Below are 18,106 nucleotides of genomic sequence, written 5' to 3' on the forward strand. Positions count from 1 at the left end.
GTCTCTACTAAAAATACAAAAAATTAGCTGGGCATGGTGGCATGTGCCTGTAATCCCAGCTACTCGGGAGGCTGAGGCAGGAGAATGGCGTGAACCTGGGAGGCAGAGCTTGCAGTGAGCTGAGATCGTGCCACTGCACTCCAGCCTGAGTGACAGATAGAGACTCTGTCTCAAAAAAAAAAAAAAAAGTCAAAATGTTAATTACATGACCAGAGGTGTTGGTTTTATATAGTTTTTTCAATTTTTCCATACATTTGAAATTTTTTTTTAAAGTTTCTTTTTTAAAAACCTTTAAAATAAAACTTGTGATTTCCAGCTGCCCATGAAAACTTGTAACGATCCGGCAGGCTTGGACCTGTTCCCAGTGTTCCAGCCCCTCCCCCTGGCTCTCACAGCTTGGGGGGTAACAACCTTTAAGCCTGTGAGTCTGCATCTTGGCCCGGTCCAGTGCCTGCATTTTACAGATGTGGAAACTGAGGGCCAGTGAGAATCGACTTCCCTAAGATGGTGCCTGAGCGGGGTCCACAGCCAGGCTGCTCACCTTGCCTCCATGGCCTTGAGCGTGGCACTGGCCGCTCCCCACCCTTCCCCGCGTACCACCGGGGCCCTCCCTGCCTAGGGATGGCTGGACCCTGTCAGGCAGCCAAGTTGCCCCAAGTAGGATCACAGCCCCCACCAGGCTTCTCCTGACCTTTGTCCTCCTGGAACCTTCACCCACGGCACCCCAAAAAGCAGGTGCCCTGCTCTGCCCCAAGAAGCAAACAGCCATGCACATAACCAACAACATGGCAAACTGGAAGGAAATTGTCTCAATTGTTTATTCGACTCACAGTCAGTGCACACACTCTACCATCCAAAAGTCGAAGCTGTGACAATCGACTGCTACAGGCAGTGCACGGATGTGTAAACAAACACAAATGAAAATGCAAATCAGAGTGGGCGGGGCCAAGGCCCACTGTTACATTCACAGCACAGGGTAAGTGCAAAAGAACAGGATGTCAGGATGGGGGGCGGGGAGCACAGGGTCCTTCCTGCCCTGGAGGCTGCCTCCGGGCATCAGCCTGGGAGGTGGGTTAGTGCCCATGGAACCCTCCTGCCCAGGAAGCTGCCTCTGGGCATCAGCCTGGGAGGCGGGTTAGTGCCCATGGATCCGGTGTCTGGGAAGGGGCCCACAGAAGATGGGCCACACCCAGCATCATCTCCTCTCTGTGGTGCGCCCTCCCATCCCCAGACCCCTTTCCCATTCAGGGGAGAGGGGCCCTGGTCACAGGAGCCAGTCCTCTGACTCCTGAGTGTGGAAACCCAGGAGGGGAGTCTGTTTCTCCTGCAGGCCTCTCAACCTGGAAGGGGCAGAGCCACAGCAGAACACGTTGGGGCCACAGACACTTGCTCAGGTGAAGACCCTGAGAAGACACTGCCGGGCTGATAAGACCCCGCGGCGGGGGGACATCGCTGCTAACAGGACTCTCTGCAGGCCCAGGGGAGGCTCTGCCCCCATGAGGCCCCAGGAGCGTTTGTGCGTTGAACTGAAGGCAAAGTGCTGGGCAGTTTCTTGTCCTAATGAAGGTGGGGAAGCTGATCCGGCCACATACATCCTCTGACCTCCCCCAAGTGGTCCCCGGGCCCACAGGTGACAGGGGCCTGAGCGATCCCTGGTCTGAGCCCCCAGCTCAGAGCCTAGCACCACCCAGGGAGGTCCGGGCTCATGGAAGGGGGATGGGCGGGGGCAGGAGGGCCCAGCCCCACCTCCGCCCGTCTTTGGTGGTGACAGAGGTGGGAGGAGAAAAGACGATCTTTGGTAGGGCGAGGGAATGTCAAAGGACACTGTCCTGGTTTGGTGCTTGGGTTTGTCAAGGGCCCAGTTCCTGCTCAGAAGAGAGCACAGGAGTGGGAGGCCCACCTCTGCCCCACCTCTGGATGGCCCAGGCCTGCTGCCCACTAAGGTGGCCCCACTCTCCTTCTCTGGAGTTGCAAACTCTCTGAGAAGGCGGTTGAGGTGGGGAGGGCATCAGGACAGGCCAGCTGGATGCCTGGATGCTGAGACCATATAGCCACAGGTGGCTTCTAGCTCAGGACACTGTGACCTTCACCACAGGGCTCTAGGCCCCATCCTTCACCTCCACCCTCCCAGCACCCTTGTCAGCAGCCCTGGGGCGATGGGAGGTTTTGGGGTCCCCCACCTGGGGCATCCTGGCTCTGCCTGTCCCAATTCTCTACAACACCCCCCTCTCTCACAGCCTTTCTCTCCCACAGGCCCCACTGGTCCTGGCCTCTGCTTCCCCCAGGAACCGTTCTTCTCCATGGAAATGTCCCCTCTGGGCCTTGGGGACTCCCAGATGATGGGGGTGGGGCAAAGTCAGGGGCAACGGCCCTCAGCCACCACAGCTGTCAGATACCAACCCAGGGAAGGGAGGAGGAGCCTTCTCTCTGCCACCCCCCAGCCCGTGCCGCCTCTACTGCAGCTCCCCCAGGGGCCCATTCTCTCGGGGCAGCGCCCCATTCACGCCTGCGCTGCTGGCCGCGGGCACCCCCAGGTACCCCAGCAATATCTCGCTGCGGCGCCGGGACAGCTGCAGGATGTCGTCTGCCAGCGCGGGCAGTGACGTGTAGCGCACATTGTCCAGGTCGAACATGTCCCTCAGGTACTGCACAATCTGGTGCTGGGGGAGCAGGGCTGGTGTCAGGCCTGGCCCAGCCACTGCCCACCATGATGCCCCCCAGGTCACCTGAAGTCCCCTTGTCCACCACCAGAGCCCCAGCCCGTCCTTTCCATCCCCAGGCTCCTCCCTCCCACTGCTTCCTCTGGACCCATGTGGGTCTGGCTCTGCCCTCTCTCTGGGAGCAGGCCCAGGCCCAGGCCCTCATCCCATTCCTGGCACCTCCCAGGGCGCCTGTGCCCAGGGCAAGGGTCAGGAAAGAACGAGAACTGCTCTCTGTTTACCTTGAAGAAAGCACAGACTTCAGCAAGCTGAGGCTTGGGTCCAAGGAAGCCGAAGGCTAGGACAGGGCTCACATGCTCCGATACGGAGTAGAAATGGGAGATGAAGCCATCAGGCACCTGCAGTGGGCACAAGGCTGAGGGGCCAGGCGGGGCCCAGGTAGGATGAGGGCACCAGGCCCAGGTGTCGCATAAAGGGCTGGGCTTTAGAGGTCACCCCAGCTCATGTACTTTCCTGCTAGATGACCCTGGGCAGTGACTCAAGCTTTCGAAGCCCATTTTAACTTCTGCAGACAGGGTAACCATGGGCCGCTGTGAGAACTGCAAGAGGTGGGGCCATAGTGGCTCCGCGGGAAGTGCCTGGAGCACGTGGCCACGGCAGCTGGTATCAGCTAGGCAACAGAGCCTGGCCCGCAGAGGGGAACGACAAACCACAGGCCAGATAGCACAGCCAGTCGCTGCCTGGGAGCGGAGATTACAGGGGCCTGACTGGGGCGGGGAAAGGGCAGGAGGGACAGGGCTCTGCTTGCACCTGGGTATCCTGCCCCCACCGAGACGCCTGCACCAGGCCAGCTGCCAGCCCTGTGGCCACTACCCTAGGGTATCCGTTCCCCTCCCCAGTGGCCTGCTCTGTGCTGGGCCTGGGGAGGAGAGGAAGTGGGTCTACACGAGCCTCCAGGGAGCTCCTGGCACAGGGAGAGGTAACGGCGGAACAAGGGGGCCAGGACTGTGAGCGGTGAAGGCCAAGTGGCCCAGCGAGCCACCCTGCACCAGCTCCGCTCCCCACCACGCTGCCTCAGAGCCCAGCTCGTGCTCCCCTGGGCCTGCCAGTCACTCACCATCAGCAGCCTCCTCTTGGCTTTCAGGACCGACCAGCAAGCAGTGGCCAAGGCCTACATCAAAAATAGGATGTCCCCCGGGTGTCAAAAGGCCTAGCCCACAGCCCCTCGCCCTCTGCCAGCCCAGCACCAAGCCCTTAAACCCAGCTCACCCCACTCCAAGCAGGAAGATGGGGCCAGGTGCCTAAGCTCTGCTGCTTCCTCCTCTGATTTTGGACTCAGACATACCTAAACTTGAATCTTGACTCTAATCTTACTGCTGGATCTTCTCTGAGCCTCAGTCTCCTCTTCTGTAAAGGGGCACAACACAGCACTCCCACCTCCTTTGGTGGTTGTGGGAGCAATGGTTCCCGCCTGTAAACCACCTCGCAGAAGCCTGGGCCCAGGCAGCACAGCCCGGCTGCTGGAGCGTTACTGCTTGCCTTGCTGGGGGTCCTGTGCTGGGTTGTCTCTCACTCTGTGCCTTTTTTTCCTTTTGGTTTTGCTTTCCCCTCTTTTAACTTAACAGGATGCATTAAAATGGAATCGAATTCATACCAGCACAGAAGTGAAACCACACAATAGGAAGAAAACGCACACCACGTTGGTTCTAAACTGGGGCACCAGGCAGCAACGGGGCACCCTGGAGGCTTCTCCAGAGCAGACTCTGGTCTCCCAGGCCTGGCAGCCGCGGATCTAGGGGGTGGGGGCCCAGCCCTGGTGCCAGTGCTAGGGACAGAGGGGACGGAGCCAGGCAACCACACGGGCTGATGTGAGCAAGTGTGGGTCTGAGAGCAGGGCAGTGACCCACCGTCTCCTTGAAGCTGTCTGACAGCCAGCGGTTCCGCAGGACGGCGAGCACCGAGGCCGGAGGGTTCTCCAGGTCCTCGAAGGCGTCCATGAGGATGAAGTCCAGCACGATGTCGAAGAAGCTCATGCATACCACCTACAGAGGGTGACCCGGGAGGCTCATGCATGGGGGCACCGCCGGAGCCTCGGGGCCACTTTCCAGATGGGGAGACTGAGGCTGGGGTCCAGGGCATGAGCACACGTGGGGGGGACACGTCTTCCCCGCTCTGCTGTGCAACGGGTGTAGCTGAGGCCATTCCTCCCTCTGCCTTGGCCTGGGGCAGGGCAGGAACCGGGGACTATGAGCAGTGATGGAACCGTCTCAGCCGCTTGGAACTGAGGTAGAGCCCGGCACAGGAACCCCCTTGCTGCTCAGATGCAGGGGAGCCCGGGATGTCGGGGTTCAGCACAAAGCAACTCACCCCTCGGCCCTCCAGCTCCAGCCGTGTCGTGGCCCAGGTCTCGGGCCGCAGGGCATAGCTCAGCATCTCCTCGTAGCTCTCCAGGAAGCCTTTGGGGCTCTGTGGAGAGAAGCACGGCCCATCCTGGTCACTGGACAAGACCCACAGGGACAGGCTGGCCTGTGGATGGGGGACATGCCGGCCTGTGGATGGGGGACATGCCAAGGCACGGCTGGGGCCCATCCCCACGCAGCAGGCACAGAGAAAACGTGGCAGAGAAGTGTCTCCTACTCAGCACAGCATGCTTCTCCAGAGAACCAGGGCACCCAGTCAGGTCTCAAGCCAGCTCCTCTGCTGAGCACCTGCTAACTTCCAGGAGTGCCCAGTGTGACAGTGTGATCTCACTTTGGAGGGACACAGAATGTGAGGGTTAGAGTCAGGCAGCTGAAGGTTCAAATCTCCGTGACCTTGGACCTCAACAGGAAAGGGGAGAAGCTACAGCCCCACCCTGATGAGGCTCTTCTAGGGCAGTTGCCGAGCTCGTGTGTGACGCAGTCAGTCCAGCGCCAAAGCATTCAACAAACAGCGTTTAAAGTGCCGCTGCACGGCACGGAGGCTCTCGGCACACATCCTTCACTCTCTGGGACCCTGGGGGTTAGCTGGGGTTTGGGATGCTCTTTTCAGATGTGGGTCTGCATTTACGGATGTAGAAAAACACTAAGTATTAGGGTCGGTTCTCAGAGTGGATTAACTCGTGATTTTTTTTTTTTTTTTTTTGAGATGGAGTCTTGCTCTGTCACCTAGGCTGGAGTGCAGTGGCACGATCTCAGCTCACTGCAAGCTCTGCCTCCCGGGTTCACGCCATTCTCTTGCCTTAGCCTCCCGAGTAGCTGGGACTACAAGTGCCTGCCACCACGCCCGGCTAATTTTTTTTTTTTTTTTTTTTTTTTTGAGACAGAGTCTCGCTCTATTGGCAGGCTGGAGTGCAGTGGCACAGTCTCGGCTCACTGCAACCTCCACCTCCCAGATTCAAGCAATTCTCTTGCCTCAGCCTCTCAAGTAGCTGGGACTACAGGTGCACGCTACCACACCCAGCTAATTTTTGTATTTTCAGTAGAGACGGGGTTTCACCATGTTGGCCAGGATGGTCTCGATCTCTTGACCTCGTGATCCGCCCGCCTCGGCCTCCAAAAGTGCTAGGATTACAGGCATGAGACATCGCCCCCAGCAATTTTTTTTTTTTTTTAAAGTCTTTGTCTGTCACCCCGGCTGGAGTGCAGTGGTGCGATCTTGGCTCACTGCAGCCTCCGCCTCCCAGGTTCAAGTGATTCTCCTGCCTCAGCCTCCCAAGTGGCTGGGATTATAGGTGCCTGCCATCACACCCGGCTAATTTTTGTATTTTTAGTAGAGAAGGTGTTTCCCCATGTTGGCCAGGCTGGTCTGGACCTCAGGTGATCCGCCCATCTTGGCCTCCCAAAGTGCTAAGATTACAGGCAGAGCCACCGTGCCTGGCCCCAAATTTTTAAAAAGTATTTACATTTTCAAAATTTGCCAGGATGATCCTGGGCCATCCCTTAACCGCCCGGAGTCTGTTTTCTCATCGGTAAAAGGTGACAATGAAGATATGGGCTGGTCCTTGACACCTGAGCACGCCCTGTGTCATCGCATAACGTCCCCAGGACACACCCATTTCCACAGGAGGACACTGATACACAATGAGGTTCTGTGGTCGCCCCACTGACGCCAAGTTGAGCGAGTGGCCTGATGCTACAACCCCAGTGCCTGGGTGCCTCCCACAGGGCTAGCATCTTCCCAGGCCAGGACCTGGCCCCAGTCCTAACAGGGCCACCTCAGCTACTGCTCCAGTCCCAGGGCTCGGTGCAGGCTGTGGTGCTCAGGTGCTGCTAAATGGCTTCATTTCTTTCTGTTTGTTTGTTTTGTTTTTTGGTTTTTGGTTTTTTTTGAGACAGAGTCTCGCTCTGTCACCCAGGCTGGAATGCAGTGTCCCGATCCCGGCTCACTGCAAGCTCCGCCTCCCGGGTTCACGCCATTCTCCTGCCTCAGCCTCCCGAGTAGCTGGGACTACAGGCGCCCGCCACCACGCCCGGCTAATTTTTTTTGTATTTTTAGTAGAGATGGGGTTTCACCATGTTAGCCAGGATGGTCTCGAACTCCTGACCTTGTGATCTGCCTGCCTTGGCCTCCCAAAGTGCTGGGATTACAGGCATGAGCCACTACGCCCAGCCTTTCTTTTTTTTTTTTGGTCGCCCAGGCTGGAGTGCAGTGGCGTGATCTTGGCTCACTGCAAGCTCCGCCTCCGGGATTCACGCCATTCTCCTGCCTCAGCCTCCCAAGTAGCTGGGACTACAGGCGCCCACCACCATGCCCGGCTAATTTTTTGTATTTTTAGTAGAGACGGGGTTTCACTGTGCTAGCCAGGATGGTCTTGATCTCCTGACCTCGTGATCCTCCCGCCTTGGCCTCCCAAAGTGCCGGGATTACAGGCGTGAGCCACTGTGCCCAGCCTCATTTCTTAATAAGACCAAAGTCCCATACTGGGAAGGTTACAAAGAGGAGCTCCCCAGAGGGTGGGGCCCTGGCACCCACCTTAACCCTCCTTCACTTGTTCACTCACCCAGCTTCCTGGGGAGGCCCACAGACACCAAGTCAAGGGCTCAGGCTGGGTCCGGGCCACCTGGCTTCAAATCCAGTCTACCCTTCACATGCTCAGTACCCTGGACAAGCCGCCTTCCCTTCCTGGGCTCAGTGTCCTCATCCACCAAGCAGAAATTGCAGTGAGGCTCGAATGAACTCCCCGCAGTGAAGAACCATTGAGTATACACTGAGCTCACTGCCAGGTAAACGGCCACTGCCGGGAGAATATCCGAGGAGTGCTGATGCAGTACCCGCCCTGTGCCAGGCCCTGGATGGGGCACACATCTGTGCCAGGAGAGTTCTGACACTGGCCCTCATGGAGCTAACTGAATAACGGGGGAGGAAGGACAAGGCAGCCCATGAGCAGGAGGCAGGGTAGTGAGGCCACACTGCCACGGTGAGCCCAAGGGTTCTCTCGGGCCTCAGGGGATGAGTCAGGTGATGACCTCCTGGGGACAGAGAAGGGTACTCAGATGACAAGTGACCAAGGAAGGGGGAGGGAGGAGGACAGAGGAAAAAGTGGTGTGGGGGGCTTCCAGTTACTGGTATATGTCCCACTTCCTAACCTGGGTGCTGGTTATACAGGCATTGTCTTTCATGAAATCCTATACATAGGCCGGGCGTGGTGGCTCACACCCATAATCCCAGCACTTTGGGAGGCTGAGGCGGGTGGATCACCTAAGGTCAGGAGTTCGAGACCAGCCTGGCAAACATGGTGAAACCCTGTCTCTACTAAAAATACAAAAATTAGCTGAGTGTGGTGGCACATACCTGTAATCCCAGCTACTTGGGAGGGAGACTAAGGCAGAAGAATCACTTGAACCTGGGAGGCAGAGATTGCAGTGAGTCGAGATTGCACCACTGTACTCCAGCCCGGACAACATGGCAAGTCTCTGTCTCAAAAAAAAAAAAAAAAAATCCTATAGATACTTTTTGGGTGGTTTTTTGTTTTTTGGTTTTTTTTTTTTGAGACAGGGTCTCACTCTGTTGGCCAGGCTGGAGAGCAGTGGTGCAATCATGGCTCACTGCAGCCTTGAACTCCTGGCCTCAAGCAATCCTCCCATCTCAGCCTCTCAAGTGCTGGGATTACAAGCGCAAGCCACCATGCCCGGCCAAATCCTATATTTTTTACACTCTCTCCTATGTGTATTTCATAATAAAGTTTAAAAAAAAAAAAGATTGAGGACAGGTGTGGTGGCTCACATCTATAATCCCAGCACTTTGGGAGGCCAAGGAGGGTGGATCACCTGAGGTCAGGAGTTTGAGATCTGCCTGGGCAACATAGCAAAACCCTGTCTCTATGAAAAATACAAAAATTAGCCAGGCGCGGTGACGCATGCCTGTAATCCCAGCTACTCAGGAGGTTGAGGTGGGAGGATTGCTTGAACCCGGGAGGTGGAGGTTGCGGTGAGCCGAGATCGTGACATTGCACTCCAGACTGGGTGGCAGGAGTGAAACCCTGTCTCAAAAAAAAAAAAAAAAAAAAAAAACAAGATTGAGCAACAGTGTTCCTGGGGCAGAGACCAGCATATGTAAAGCCCAGATCAGGCAGCAAGTCTGGTGCACTAGAAGCAGGCCCTTCAGCCAGACAGGACGAAGCTCACAGGGCAGCAAACCACCAAACAGAGCTTGGCCTTCACCCCAAGGGCAGCAGGCGCAAGTGAGGGTTGTAGGCAGCTGGCTAGTGAGGTCAGATGTGTGTTTTAGAATCATCTGTCCGACCTGTTCAAAAGCTTTGCTCAAACCCATTAAAGAAAAAAAAAAAAAAGCCCAGGCGCGGTGGCTCATGCCTGTAATCCCAGCACTTTGGGAGGCCGAGGCGGGCGGATCACGAGGTCAGGAGATCCAGCCATCCTGGCTAACATGGTGAAACCCTGTCTCTACTAAAAATACAAAAAAATTAGCCGGGCACGGTGGCGAGCGCCTGTAGTCCCAGCTACTTGGGAGGCTGAGGCAGGAGAATGGCGTGAACCTGGGAGGCGGAGCTTGCAGTGAGCCGAGATCACGCCACTACACTCCAGCCTGGGCGAGAGAGCGAGACTCTGTCTCAAAAAAAAAAAAAAAAAAAAAGACGAGGAACAAATCATCAAAAAAATTATGCAACCTCATCAATAATCAGAGATGCAAGGAAACACCCTTATATTGCTGGCAGTGATGTAAGTTGTGAAGGCCCTTTGGAGGGCAAACTAGCAATATCTGCCGGGCTTCTAAATGTCCAGGACCCAGAAATGTCATATCCAGGGCTCTGCCCCACAGAAAACCTCACAAGAGAGCAGTAGAAGGAAGATTATATAGTGTTGTCTGTGATGGTGAACCTCAGACAGCCCAGGTGTTCCTCCATCAGGGAATGGAGGCCTCGTGTGGCGCTCTCCACGCAATGGGACCCTCCGCAGCTGGGGAAAACCCCTCCCAGTGCCGGCATGGAGAGACGGACGCCACATGCCGCCACACTCCAGAGTAAACTGCGGGATGGTAAGTAGGGCACAAAGGCTTAGAAATGGAATAACAAGATCCACGGTTGCAGAGTCTACAGAACGGAGTAGGAGGAACGTGTATCAGCCTGTGCACAGGGGTTCCCTCTGGCAGGTGGGGTTCAGGGGGACCCTCTGTGGTTTGCATTTTATAATTTGCCCCCCCACCCCACCCCCTGCTACCTTCTCAGCCTTGGTCATCAGGCCTGTCACCATCTGTCGGCCTACTTTCCCGAAGAAAAGCTGGTTACTCTTGTCTTCCAGAAGCCCCTAGGGAAGGAGGAAGGGAGGGGAGTGAGCTGCCGGGCACGGCAGTCCCTCAAAGCCCACGGAGAGGGCCACATAAGAGGCCAGGTAGGTGGCCCACCTGCCACAGAGGAGCCCAGTGTGGGAGCAGGCCTGGCCAGGGACCAGGAGGCCACGTACATGCCACACAGCCATGGCCAGCCTGACTACCCCTTGCCTCCCACCCCCGAGGAACCCCCAGGCCACACCCACCTCGAAGGCCTGCCGCACACAGTGCAGCTTGGCCAGAAAGTCCTGGTCACTGTAGCAGCCCAGCAGCTCCGTCCTGAGGGGAGGACAGACGGCGTCACACAACCTGGTCCCTGCCCAGCGATGCCCCGGGGGGTCAGGTGGCACCTGGGTGGGGAGGGGGGAGGCTCTGGCTCCAGCCCTGGCCCTGCCTCAGCCTGGCAGTGTGGCCTCTGGCTGGCGTCTGCCTCCCTTGAGGCCTTGGTCTTCCCAGGCCAAAGGACGAGGCTGCCTGGATGATCTCTGAGGACGTGTCAGCCTCTCAGGCACTGGGTACAGAGATGACCGAGGCCTCCTTAGGCCACAACCAGCCCCACACTTCACTGGCAAAGGACTGAAATGGCCAAACTGCCTCCTGACAGCAGATGTGGCAGATCACCATGATCACTTCAGCCAGTGTCTGATTCATTTCTGGTCAGTGAACTTTTTCTTTTTTTTTAGACGGAGTCTCGTTCTGTCACTCAGGTTGGAGTGCAGTGGTACAATCTCAGCTCACTGCAACCTCCGCCTCCCAGGTTCAAGTGATTCTCCTGCCTCAGCCTCCCAAGTAGCTGGGACTACAGCCACGCACCACCACGCCCGGCTAATTTTTGTATTTTTAGTAGAGACGGAGTTTCACCATGTTAGCCAGGTTGGTCTTGAACTCCTGACCTCAAGTGATCTGCCTGCTTTGGCCTCGCAAAGTGCTGGGATTACAGGTGTGAGTCACGGCGCCTGGCCCAGTTTTTTTGCTTTTTTTTTTTTTTTTTTTTTTGAGATGGAGTCTCGCTCTGTTGCCCAGGCTAGAGTGCGGTGGCACGATCTCCACTCACTGCAACCTCTGCCTCCTGGGTTCAAGCGATCCTCCTGTCTCAGCCTCCCAAGTAGCTGGGACTACAGGTATGTGCCACCATGCCCAGCTAATTTTTATATTTTTAGTAGAGATGGGGTTTACACCATATTGGCCAGGTTGGTCTTGAACTCCTGACCTCAGGTGATCTGCCCGCCTTGGCCTCCCAAAGTGCTGGAATTATAGGCATGAACCACCCTGCCCAGCTCCAGATAAACTTTTAAACATACATATTGAAATCTGCAAGCCATGATCAAAAAGCCAAGTTCTCAGGCTGGGTGTGGTGGCTCACACCTGTAGTCCCAGCACTTTGGGAGGCCAAGGCAGGTGGATCACTTGAGGTGAGGAGTTTGAGACCAGCCTGGCCAACACAGTGAAACCCCATCTCTACTAAAAATACAAAAAAAAAAAAAAAAAAAAAAAAAAAAGTCAAGTTCTCAGTCTCTTATCATAATAAGATAATAATACACAATACATAAAAATAATACAAAAAAGCTAATAATAACGTTAATATAAGATAGTGAAGAGGCCTAAACATAACCACAGACAAAGAAACTGAGGCTAAGAGAAGTTAAGCGACTTGTTCAGGGTGGCAGAACTTGGAGCCCGGGCCTGTCTGTCCCCACAGCCTGGGTACCTGACCTCTCCTACAGAGGAGCTGTGTCCAGACACTGCGCTTAGGGCCAGTGCCCCCTGTGTGGCTGTGGCTGTACCCGCTGAGAATTTACTTTTGTTTTCATATGGAATGCTTAGTAAATCTGCGTGTTATCCTTATGCCGGGACCACGTTCATCTTCTCTGTATCATTCCAATTTTTTTTTTCAGTGTATGTGCTGTAGAAGCAAACACTCTCTCAGAATTTAGAACTGGTAGTAACTATTGTTCTTTATTAATTATGTTCATTTGTTACTGTCATTATTGGTATCAGACCTGCCAGTATGGGTCCATCCAGGCCCTCTGCAGCTGGGGGAGGAGCTGTCACCAGCTCACCACGGCCCTCAGGCAGCCTGGACTCACTCAGGCTAAGTCCTCGCCAAGCACCGCTGGCTTCTCCGCCTCCCGCAAGGGCCAGAATCACCCATCGCCTCCTGCTCCCTCCCTCCCTCCCTCCACACCTGCTCACCTGAGGGTCCGGCAGGGCACTCTCCCCTCCTTCACCAGCTGCAGGGCCTCCTCATAGGCAGCGGCGGGTCTGGAGAGTGGGATCGGGTAATCTCCGGTCTGCAGGGACTCAAAGAGCTGGGAGAGGGTGCAGAGGAAGAGACCAGGGAAGCCCGTGTGAGCAGCACGCCACGGCACAAGGGCACCTGCCATTGGTCGGCCACAGCGGCCACCCCAGGTGCCTGCCCACTGCCAACGTCTCTGAGGGGATGTCAGAGGGAACACTGGCCGGGAGGCCCCAGTTCGAGCCCAGCTCTGGCCCTCAGCATCCCCATCTCCAGGGGTCCCTCCCAAAAAGGCCATCTAAAGGACACATGTGCATGTCCTCCCATCCCAAGGAAGGACACAGTGCCTGATCCATGTGCCCATGGCAGGAGACTGAGGCCAAACAATGGGCACAGCGGTCTGGAGAAGGGAGAGGCCAGCACGGGCTGGAGCCCTTCGGGGCAGAACCCCTGCTCTCACCCACAGGACAACGGCCCCCGATTTCTCAGCACCCCCCATCCCCAACAGCTTCGAGGAGGCCCGTGGGAGCATCCAAATTCTCCCATCGGAGGAAATGCCTCCACTTTCCCATGACCCAGTGCTGGCCCCATGGACCTGCAGAGGAGGCCCAGCCTTCACCCCACCCCAGGCTTGGTCCCCACCCCGAGTCACCTCGGTGGCGGAGAAGAAGGAATCCTCTGAGGTCAGGCTGTCCTCATCGTCCGCCCGCAGCCGCAGCGAGCCCTCGGTCAGGGGCAGCATGAGGGTCCTCTCTGGGAAGAGCAGTGAGAGAAAGCGGGGCTGAGACTCCCCACACAGTGCTCAGCTGGAATCCCGGTACACGAAGTCCCCCATCAGGCCCAGGGGAGGCTTCATCCCGAGCCTGTGATTCCCACACTCAATGGCAAAGCTCTGACATGCCAAGCGCTTCTGTGTGAGGACACTGGACTCCTCGCCTCAGTGAGTGACCTCCTTCAACACCCACGACATCCTCGGAGGTCGTCAGCCTCAGGTGTGAGCCCTCGGCTGGTGAGCGGCTCTGCCAGGCTCACAGGTTGCACCGCTGGACCTGAGGCCTGAAGGCCCAAGCTCTGCAGGGGGAGGACCTTGAACTGTGTGGCCCCGCGGAAATCGCCTCTCTCCTCTGACAAGCTGAAACTCAGCCATTGATACCAAGGGCTCGAAAGAGTCCACAGCCACTAACCTGGAGTTCCCCTCCGTGCTCGCCCAAGGGCTGAGGGGTGTGGACCTCCAAGGGTGCTCAGGAAAGGATTGTCGAGCAAATAAGCAAAGGCCACAGACCTGCGGCGGGCCACCCTAAAGGTCCCCCAGCCCTTTCTGCCATGTAGGGAGGCCACAGGAGGCAGATTCCTCCAACAGAGAAGCCACACCCAGAGCACGTGGGGAGAAGCCAGGGCAGGGTGCGTGGCTCGGCCGACCCACTCCGGTTCTGTGTCCCCACTGGCAGAGCCAGGCAGCTGGACCCTCAGGAGTCTGAGGGTCCCACAGGGCTGAGTGCACAGGGAGGGGCCAGGGTGTCATTCACTGCAGGGGTCCGAAGAGGACAGTGGCTGTTTGGCAGAATAACTTGGTTCCCCCTCAGTATGTCACATCATTTCACCTCAGCGCACCCAACAACAGAACTTCTGTTCTTGGCCTTTGGCCTGCTCTGAGTGAACCTCCCGTGAGTCACTCCATCCACCCACCCAGTTTGAGCCACAGGAAAGGACTCGAAGCGAAGGCCTGGGAGAGCCATCAGGGAGATGCTGCCACACGAACCCCAAGGCTGCACCCAAGAGGATGGAGCCAGGTGCACTTGCTGGGGACTCTGGGCCTCACCTCAGCTCTGCTCCAGCCTGCCATGGAGAAGGGAACACCTCAGTTTCCCCATCTGTGCCATAAAGTGCTGGATCACGCGAGGTCGGAGAGCCCTGGGGATTCTGATTCATTGGACGCACTGAGAGAACCACGCCCCGGTTCTCGAACCTTCTCCTCACCTCCATCCCTGCCACCCTCCACGCCCACCCCGCCTGCGCTGGGCCCAGCTCACCGAGGTCTAGCAGCATGCTGTCTGCGGGGAAGGTGGAGCCGAACTCCTCCTGCAGGTGGTAGGCACGGTGCAGCAGGGACTCCAGCTTCTCTGCAAACTCCTTCCGCTGTGACTCTGGCTGCCATAAAAACAAGGACCCTCAACCCAGACCCTCAAAGCTCCCGATGAAAATGGCCCCTTCCCTCACCCCCAGGTCCCTGGGGAAAGGGGAGGAGCTCTAGGACCCAGCAGCTAAGCACATAAACTCCAAAACTTCACTGCTCGATAGAGGAGCCACCAGCCACTTCTGGCAGCTGAGCACTGGAAACCTGGACAGTCCCAGAGTGTAAACACACACCAGATTTCAAACACGGCACCAAAAAGCATAGACTGTCTCAGGAATCTTTTCTGTTGATTACATGCTGAAATGATCACATACTGGACATACCAGGTTACATGAAGTACAGCTGACCCTTGAAAACTGTGGACTTAGGTTGCCAGGCACAGTGGCTCACGCCTGTAATCCCAGCATTTTGGGTGGCCGAGGTGGGCAGATCACAAGGTCAGGAGTTCGAGACCAGCCTGACCAACATGATGAAACCACATCTCTACTAAAAATACAAAAATTAGCCGGGTGTGGTGGCGGGTGCCTATAGTCCCAGCTACTCAGGAGGCTGAGGCAGGAGAATTGCTTGAACCTGGGAGGCAGAGGTTGCAGTGAGCCGAGATCGCGCCATTGCACTCTAGCCTGGGCAACAGAACAGGACTCCGTCTCAAAAAAAAAAAGAAAGAAAGAAAATTGTGGACTTATGGTAACTGACTCACCCCTGTGCCCACATAGTTGAAAATCTACATAAAAAACTTTTTTTTTTTTTTTTTGAGACAGGGTCTCATTCTGTCACCCAGCCCGCAGTGCAGTGGTGCAATCACATCTAACCACAATCTCAACCTCCTGAGTTCAAGTGATCCTTCCGTCTCTGCTTCCCTAGTAGCTAGGACACTACAGGCATACATCACCATACCTGGCTAACTTCTGTATATATCTTTGGTAGATACAGGGTTTTGCCACATTGCCCAGGCTGGTTTCAAACGTATGGGTTCATGCAATCCTCCTGCCTCAGCCTCCCAAAGTACTAGGATTAGAGGTGTGAGCCACCGTGCCCGGCCCACATATAACTTTTGACTCCTCTAAAAGTAGGGGGAGTTATTAGTAGGTTATTAACTACTAATAACCTATTGTTGACCAGAAGTCTTAATAAGAATGTAGTCGATTAACACATATTTTGTATGTTCTACGTATTATATTCTGTATCCTTATACCAAACTAAGCCAGAGAAAAGAAAATGTTATTAAAGAAATCATAAAGAAGAAAAATGGACCGGGTGAGGTGGCTCACACCTATAATCCCAGCACTTTGGAAGGCAGAGGCAGGAGGATCCCTTGAGCCCAGAAGTTTGAGACCAGCCTAGGCAACATGGAAAGACCCTATCTCTACAAAAAATACAAAAATTAGGTGGGCGTGGTGGCGTGTGCCTGTAGTCCCAGCTACTCAGGAGGCTGAGGTAGGAGGATCATGTGAGCCCAGGGAGGTTGAGGTTGCAGTGAGCCATAATGGTGCCACTGCACTCCAGCCTTGGTGACAGAGCGAGACTCTGTCTCAAAATAAATAAATAAATGAAAAGAAATCATTGGGCCAGGCACAATGGCTCACACCAGTAATCCCAGCACTTTGGGAGTCCGAGTCAGGCGGATCACGAGGTCAGGAGATCGAGACCATCCTGGCTGACATGGTGAAACCCCGTCTCTACTAAAAATACAAAAAATCAGCCGGGCATGGTGGCGGGCGCCTGTAGTCCCAGCTACTTGGGAGGCTGAGGCAGGAGGATGGCATGAACCCGGGAGGGGGAGCTTGCAGTGAGCTGAGATCGAGAGCCACTGCACTCCAGCCTGGGCGACGGAGCGAGACTCCATCTCAACAACAACAACAACAAAATTTATATATATAAAATACACATATATATTTAATTTTAAAAAAGAAAATCATTGAGGAGAAAGGATATCTGCCTGAATAGGTTTCTAATGCAAATGAAAGTGCCCTATTCTGGAAAAAAAATGCCACAAAGGACATTTATTAGTATGGAAGAGAAGTGAGCACTAGATTTAAGGCAGGAAGGTATAGACTAACTCTACTGTTTTTTGCAAATGCAGTCAGGATTTTCATCAGGACTGTCCTTTCTTTTTTTCTTTTTTGAGATGGGGTCTCGTTCTGTTGCCCAGGCTGGAATGCAGTGGTGTGATCTCGGTTCACTGCAACTTCCAACTCCCAGGTTCAAGCAATTCTCCCACCTCACCCTCCTGAGTACTTGGGACCATAGGCACGTACCGCCACCCCCGGCTAATTTTTGTATTTTTAGTAAAGGTGGGGTTTCACCATGTTGCCCAGGCTGGTCTTGAACTCCTGAGCTCAGCTGGGTGCAGTGGCTCATGCCTGTAATCCCAGCACTTTGGGGGGCCGAGGCGGGCAGATCACTTGAGGTCAGGAGTTCGAGACCAGCCTGGTCTACTTGGTGAAAACCCGTCTCTACTAAAAACACAAAAATTAGCTGGGCTTGGTGGTGTGCGCCTGTAATTCCAGCGACTTGGGAGACTGAGGCAGGAGAATCGCTTGAACCCAGGAAGTGGAGGTAGCAGTGAGCCGAGATTGTGCCACTGCACTTCAGCCTGGGCAACAGAGCAAGAGTCCGTCTTAAAAAAAAAAAAAAGTCATTATTACAGTATTTATTCTAAAAGCTACACTTACTGGTGGCCACCATGGGCCAGTCTTGTGTGACGTGCATTGCCTACTGTAGTTCTTTAAGTTATCCCTGAGATCTTAGGAGAAAGACACTCTTATTTCCCTTGACAGACAGAGAAACTAAGACAAGGCTCAGAAGGGGGAATTATTTCCCTGAGGTCACAGTGTAGAACTAGCGGTGCCACAAACTGAATCCAGGTGTCTGTGGCTCTAGAGCAGTGCTGTCCAGTGGAAAGCCACGTGCAACATTTAATGTTTGCTACAGACCACAATAAATAGCACAAAGTAATGGGCAAAATTAATTTTAATAATACACGTGACCCTTGAACAACATAAGTTTTTGTTTTTTTTTTTCTCGAGACAGGGTCTTGCTCTGTTGCCCAGGCTACAGTGCAGTGATGAGATCATGGGCTCAGGCAATCCTCCCAACTCAGCCTCCTGAGTAGCTGGGGCTACAGGTGCCCACCACCATGCTCGGCAAATATTTTTGTATTTATTGTAGAGACAGGACCTCACCATGTTGCCCAGGCTGGTCTTGAATTCCTAGACTCAAGTGATCCTCCCACCTTGGTCTCCTAAGTGTTGAGACTACAGGTGTGAGCTACTGCACCCGGCCAAATTTTTTTTTTTTTTTCAGATGGAG

At 55.0% G+C, this 18,106-nt stretch overlaps 1 protein-coding gene and 1 non-coding gene across 8 annotated transcripts in view; both read right to left on the minus strand.

Moving 5' to 3' along the window:
• Nucleotides 1–800: 800 nt before the first annotated feature.
• MIGA2 (mitoguardin 2) overlaps nucleotides 801–18,106 on the minus strand; it is a 37,507-nt gene continuing 20,201 nt past the window's right edge. For 3 of the 7 annotated variants that reach the window (XM_009457466.4, XM_063787498.1, XM_001162600.3), the window contains exons 7-16: nucleotides 14,691–14,808; nucleotides 13,313–13,413; nucleotides 12,618–12,733; nucleotides 10,631–10,703; nucleotides 10,316–10,402; nucleotides 5,028–5,126; nucleotides 4,568–4,702; nucleotides 3,778–3,831; nucleotides 2,942–3,058; nucleotides 801–2,660 (exon numbers count right to left, since the gene is read on the minus strand). In XM_009457466.4, coding sequence (XP_009455741.1) covers nucleotides 2,454–2,660; nucleotides 2,942–3,058; nucleotides 3,778–3,831; nucleotides 4,568–4,702; nucleotides 5,028–5,126; nucleotides 10,316–10,402; nucleotides 10,631–10,703; nucleotides 12,618–12,733; nucleotides 13,313–13,413; nucleotides 14,691–14,808 — 1,107 coding nt within the window. In that variant the 3' untranslated portion in view covers nucleotides 801–2,453. Of the gene's footprint in view, nucleotides 2,661–2,941; nucleotides 3,076–3,777; nucleotides 3,832–3,929; nucleotides 4,068–4,567; nucleotides 4,881–5,027; nucleotides 5,127–10,315; nucleotides 10,403–10,630; nucleotides 10,704–12,617; nucleotides 12,734–13,312; nucleotides 13,414–14,690; nucleotides 14,809–18,106 lie in introns of all 7 variants that reach the window. The other 4 variants (XR_010148563.1, XR_010148560.1, XR_010148561.1 and 1 more) reach the window with 3 other exon arrangements.
• LOC112204446 (U6 spliceosomal RNA) lies at nucleotides 12,230–12,332 on the minus strand. Its single transcript, XR_002938092.1, has one exon. It is a non-coding gene; the product is annotated as a U6 spliceosomal RNA (small nuclear RNA).

Source organism: Pan troglodytes, chromosome 11 (genome assembly GCF_028858775.2).
Source record: "Pan troglodytes isolate AG18354 chromosome 11, NHGRI_mPanTro3-v2.0_pri, whole genome shotgun sequence".
NCBI lineage: Eukaryota > Metazoa > Chordata > Mammalia > Primates > Hominidae > Pan > Pan troglodytes.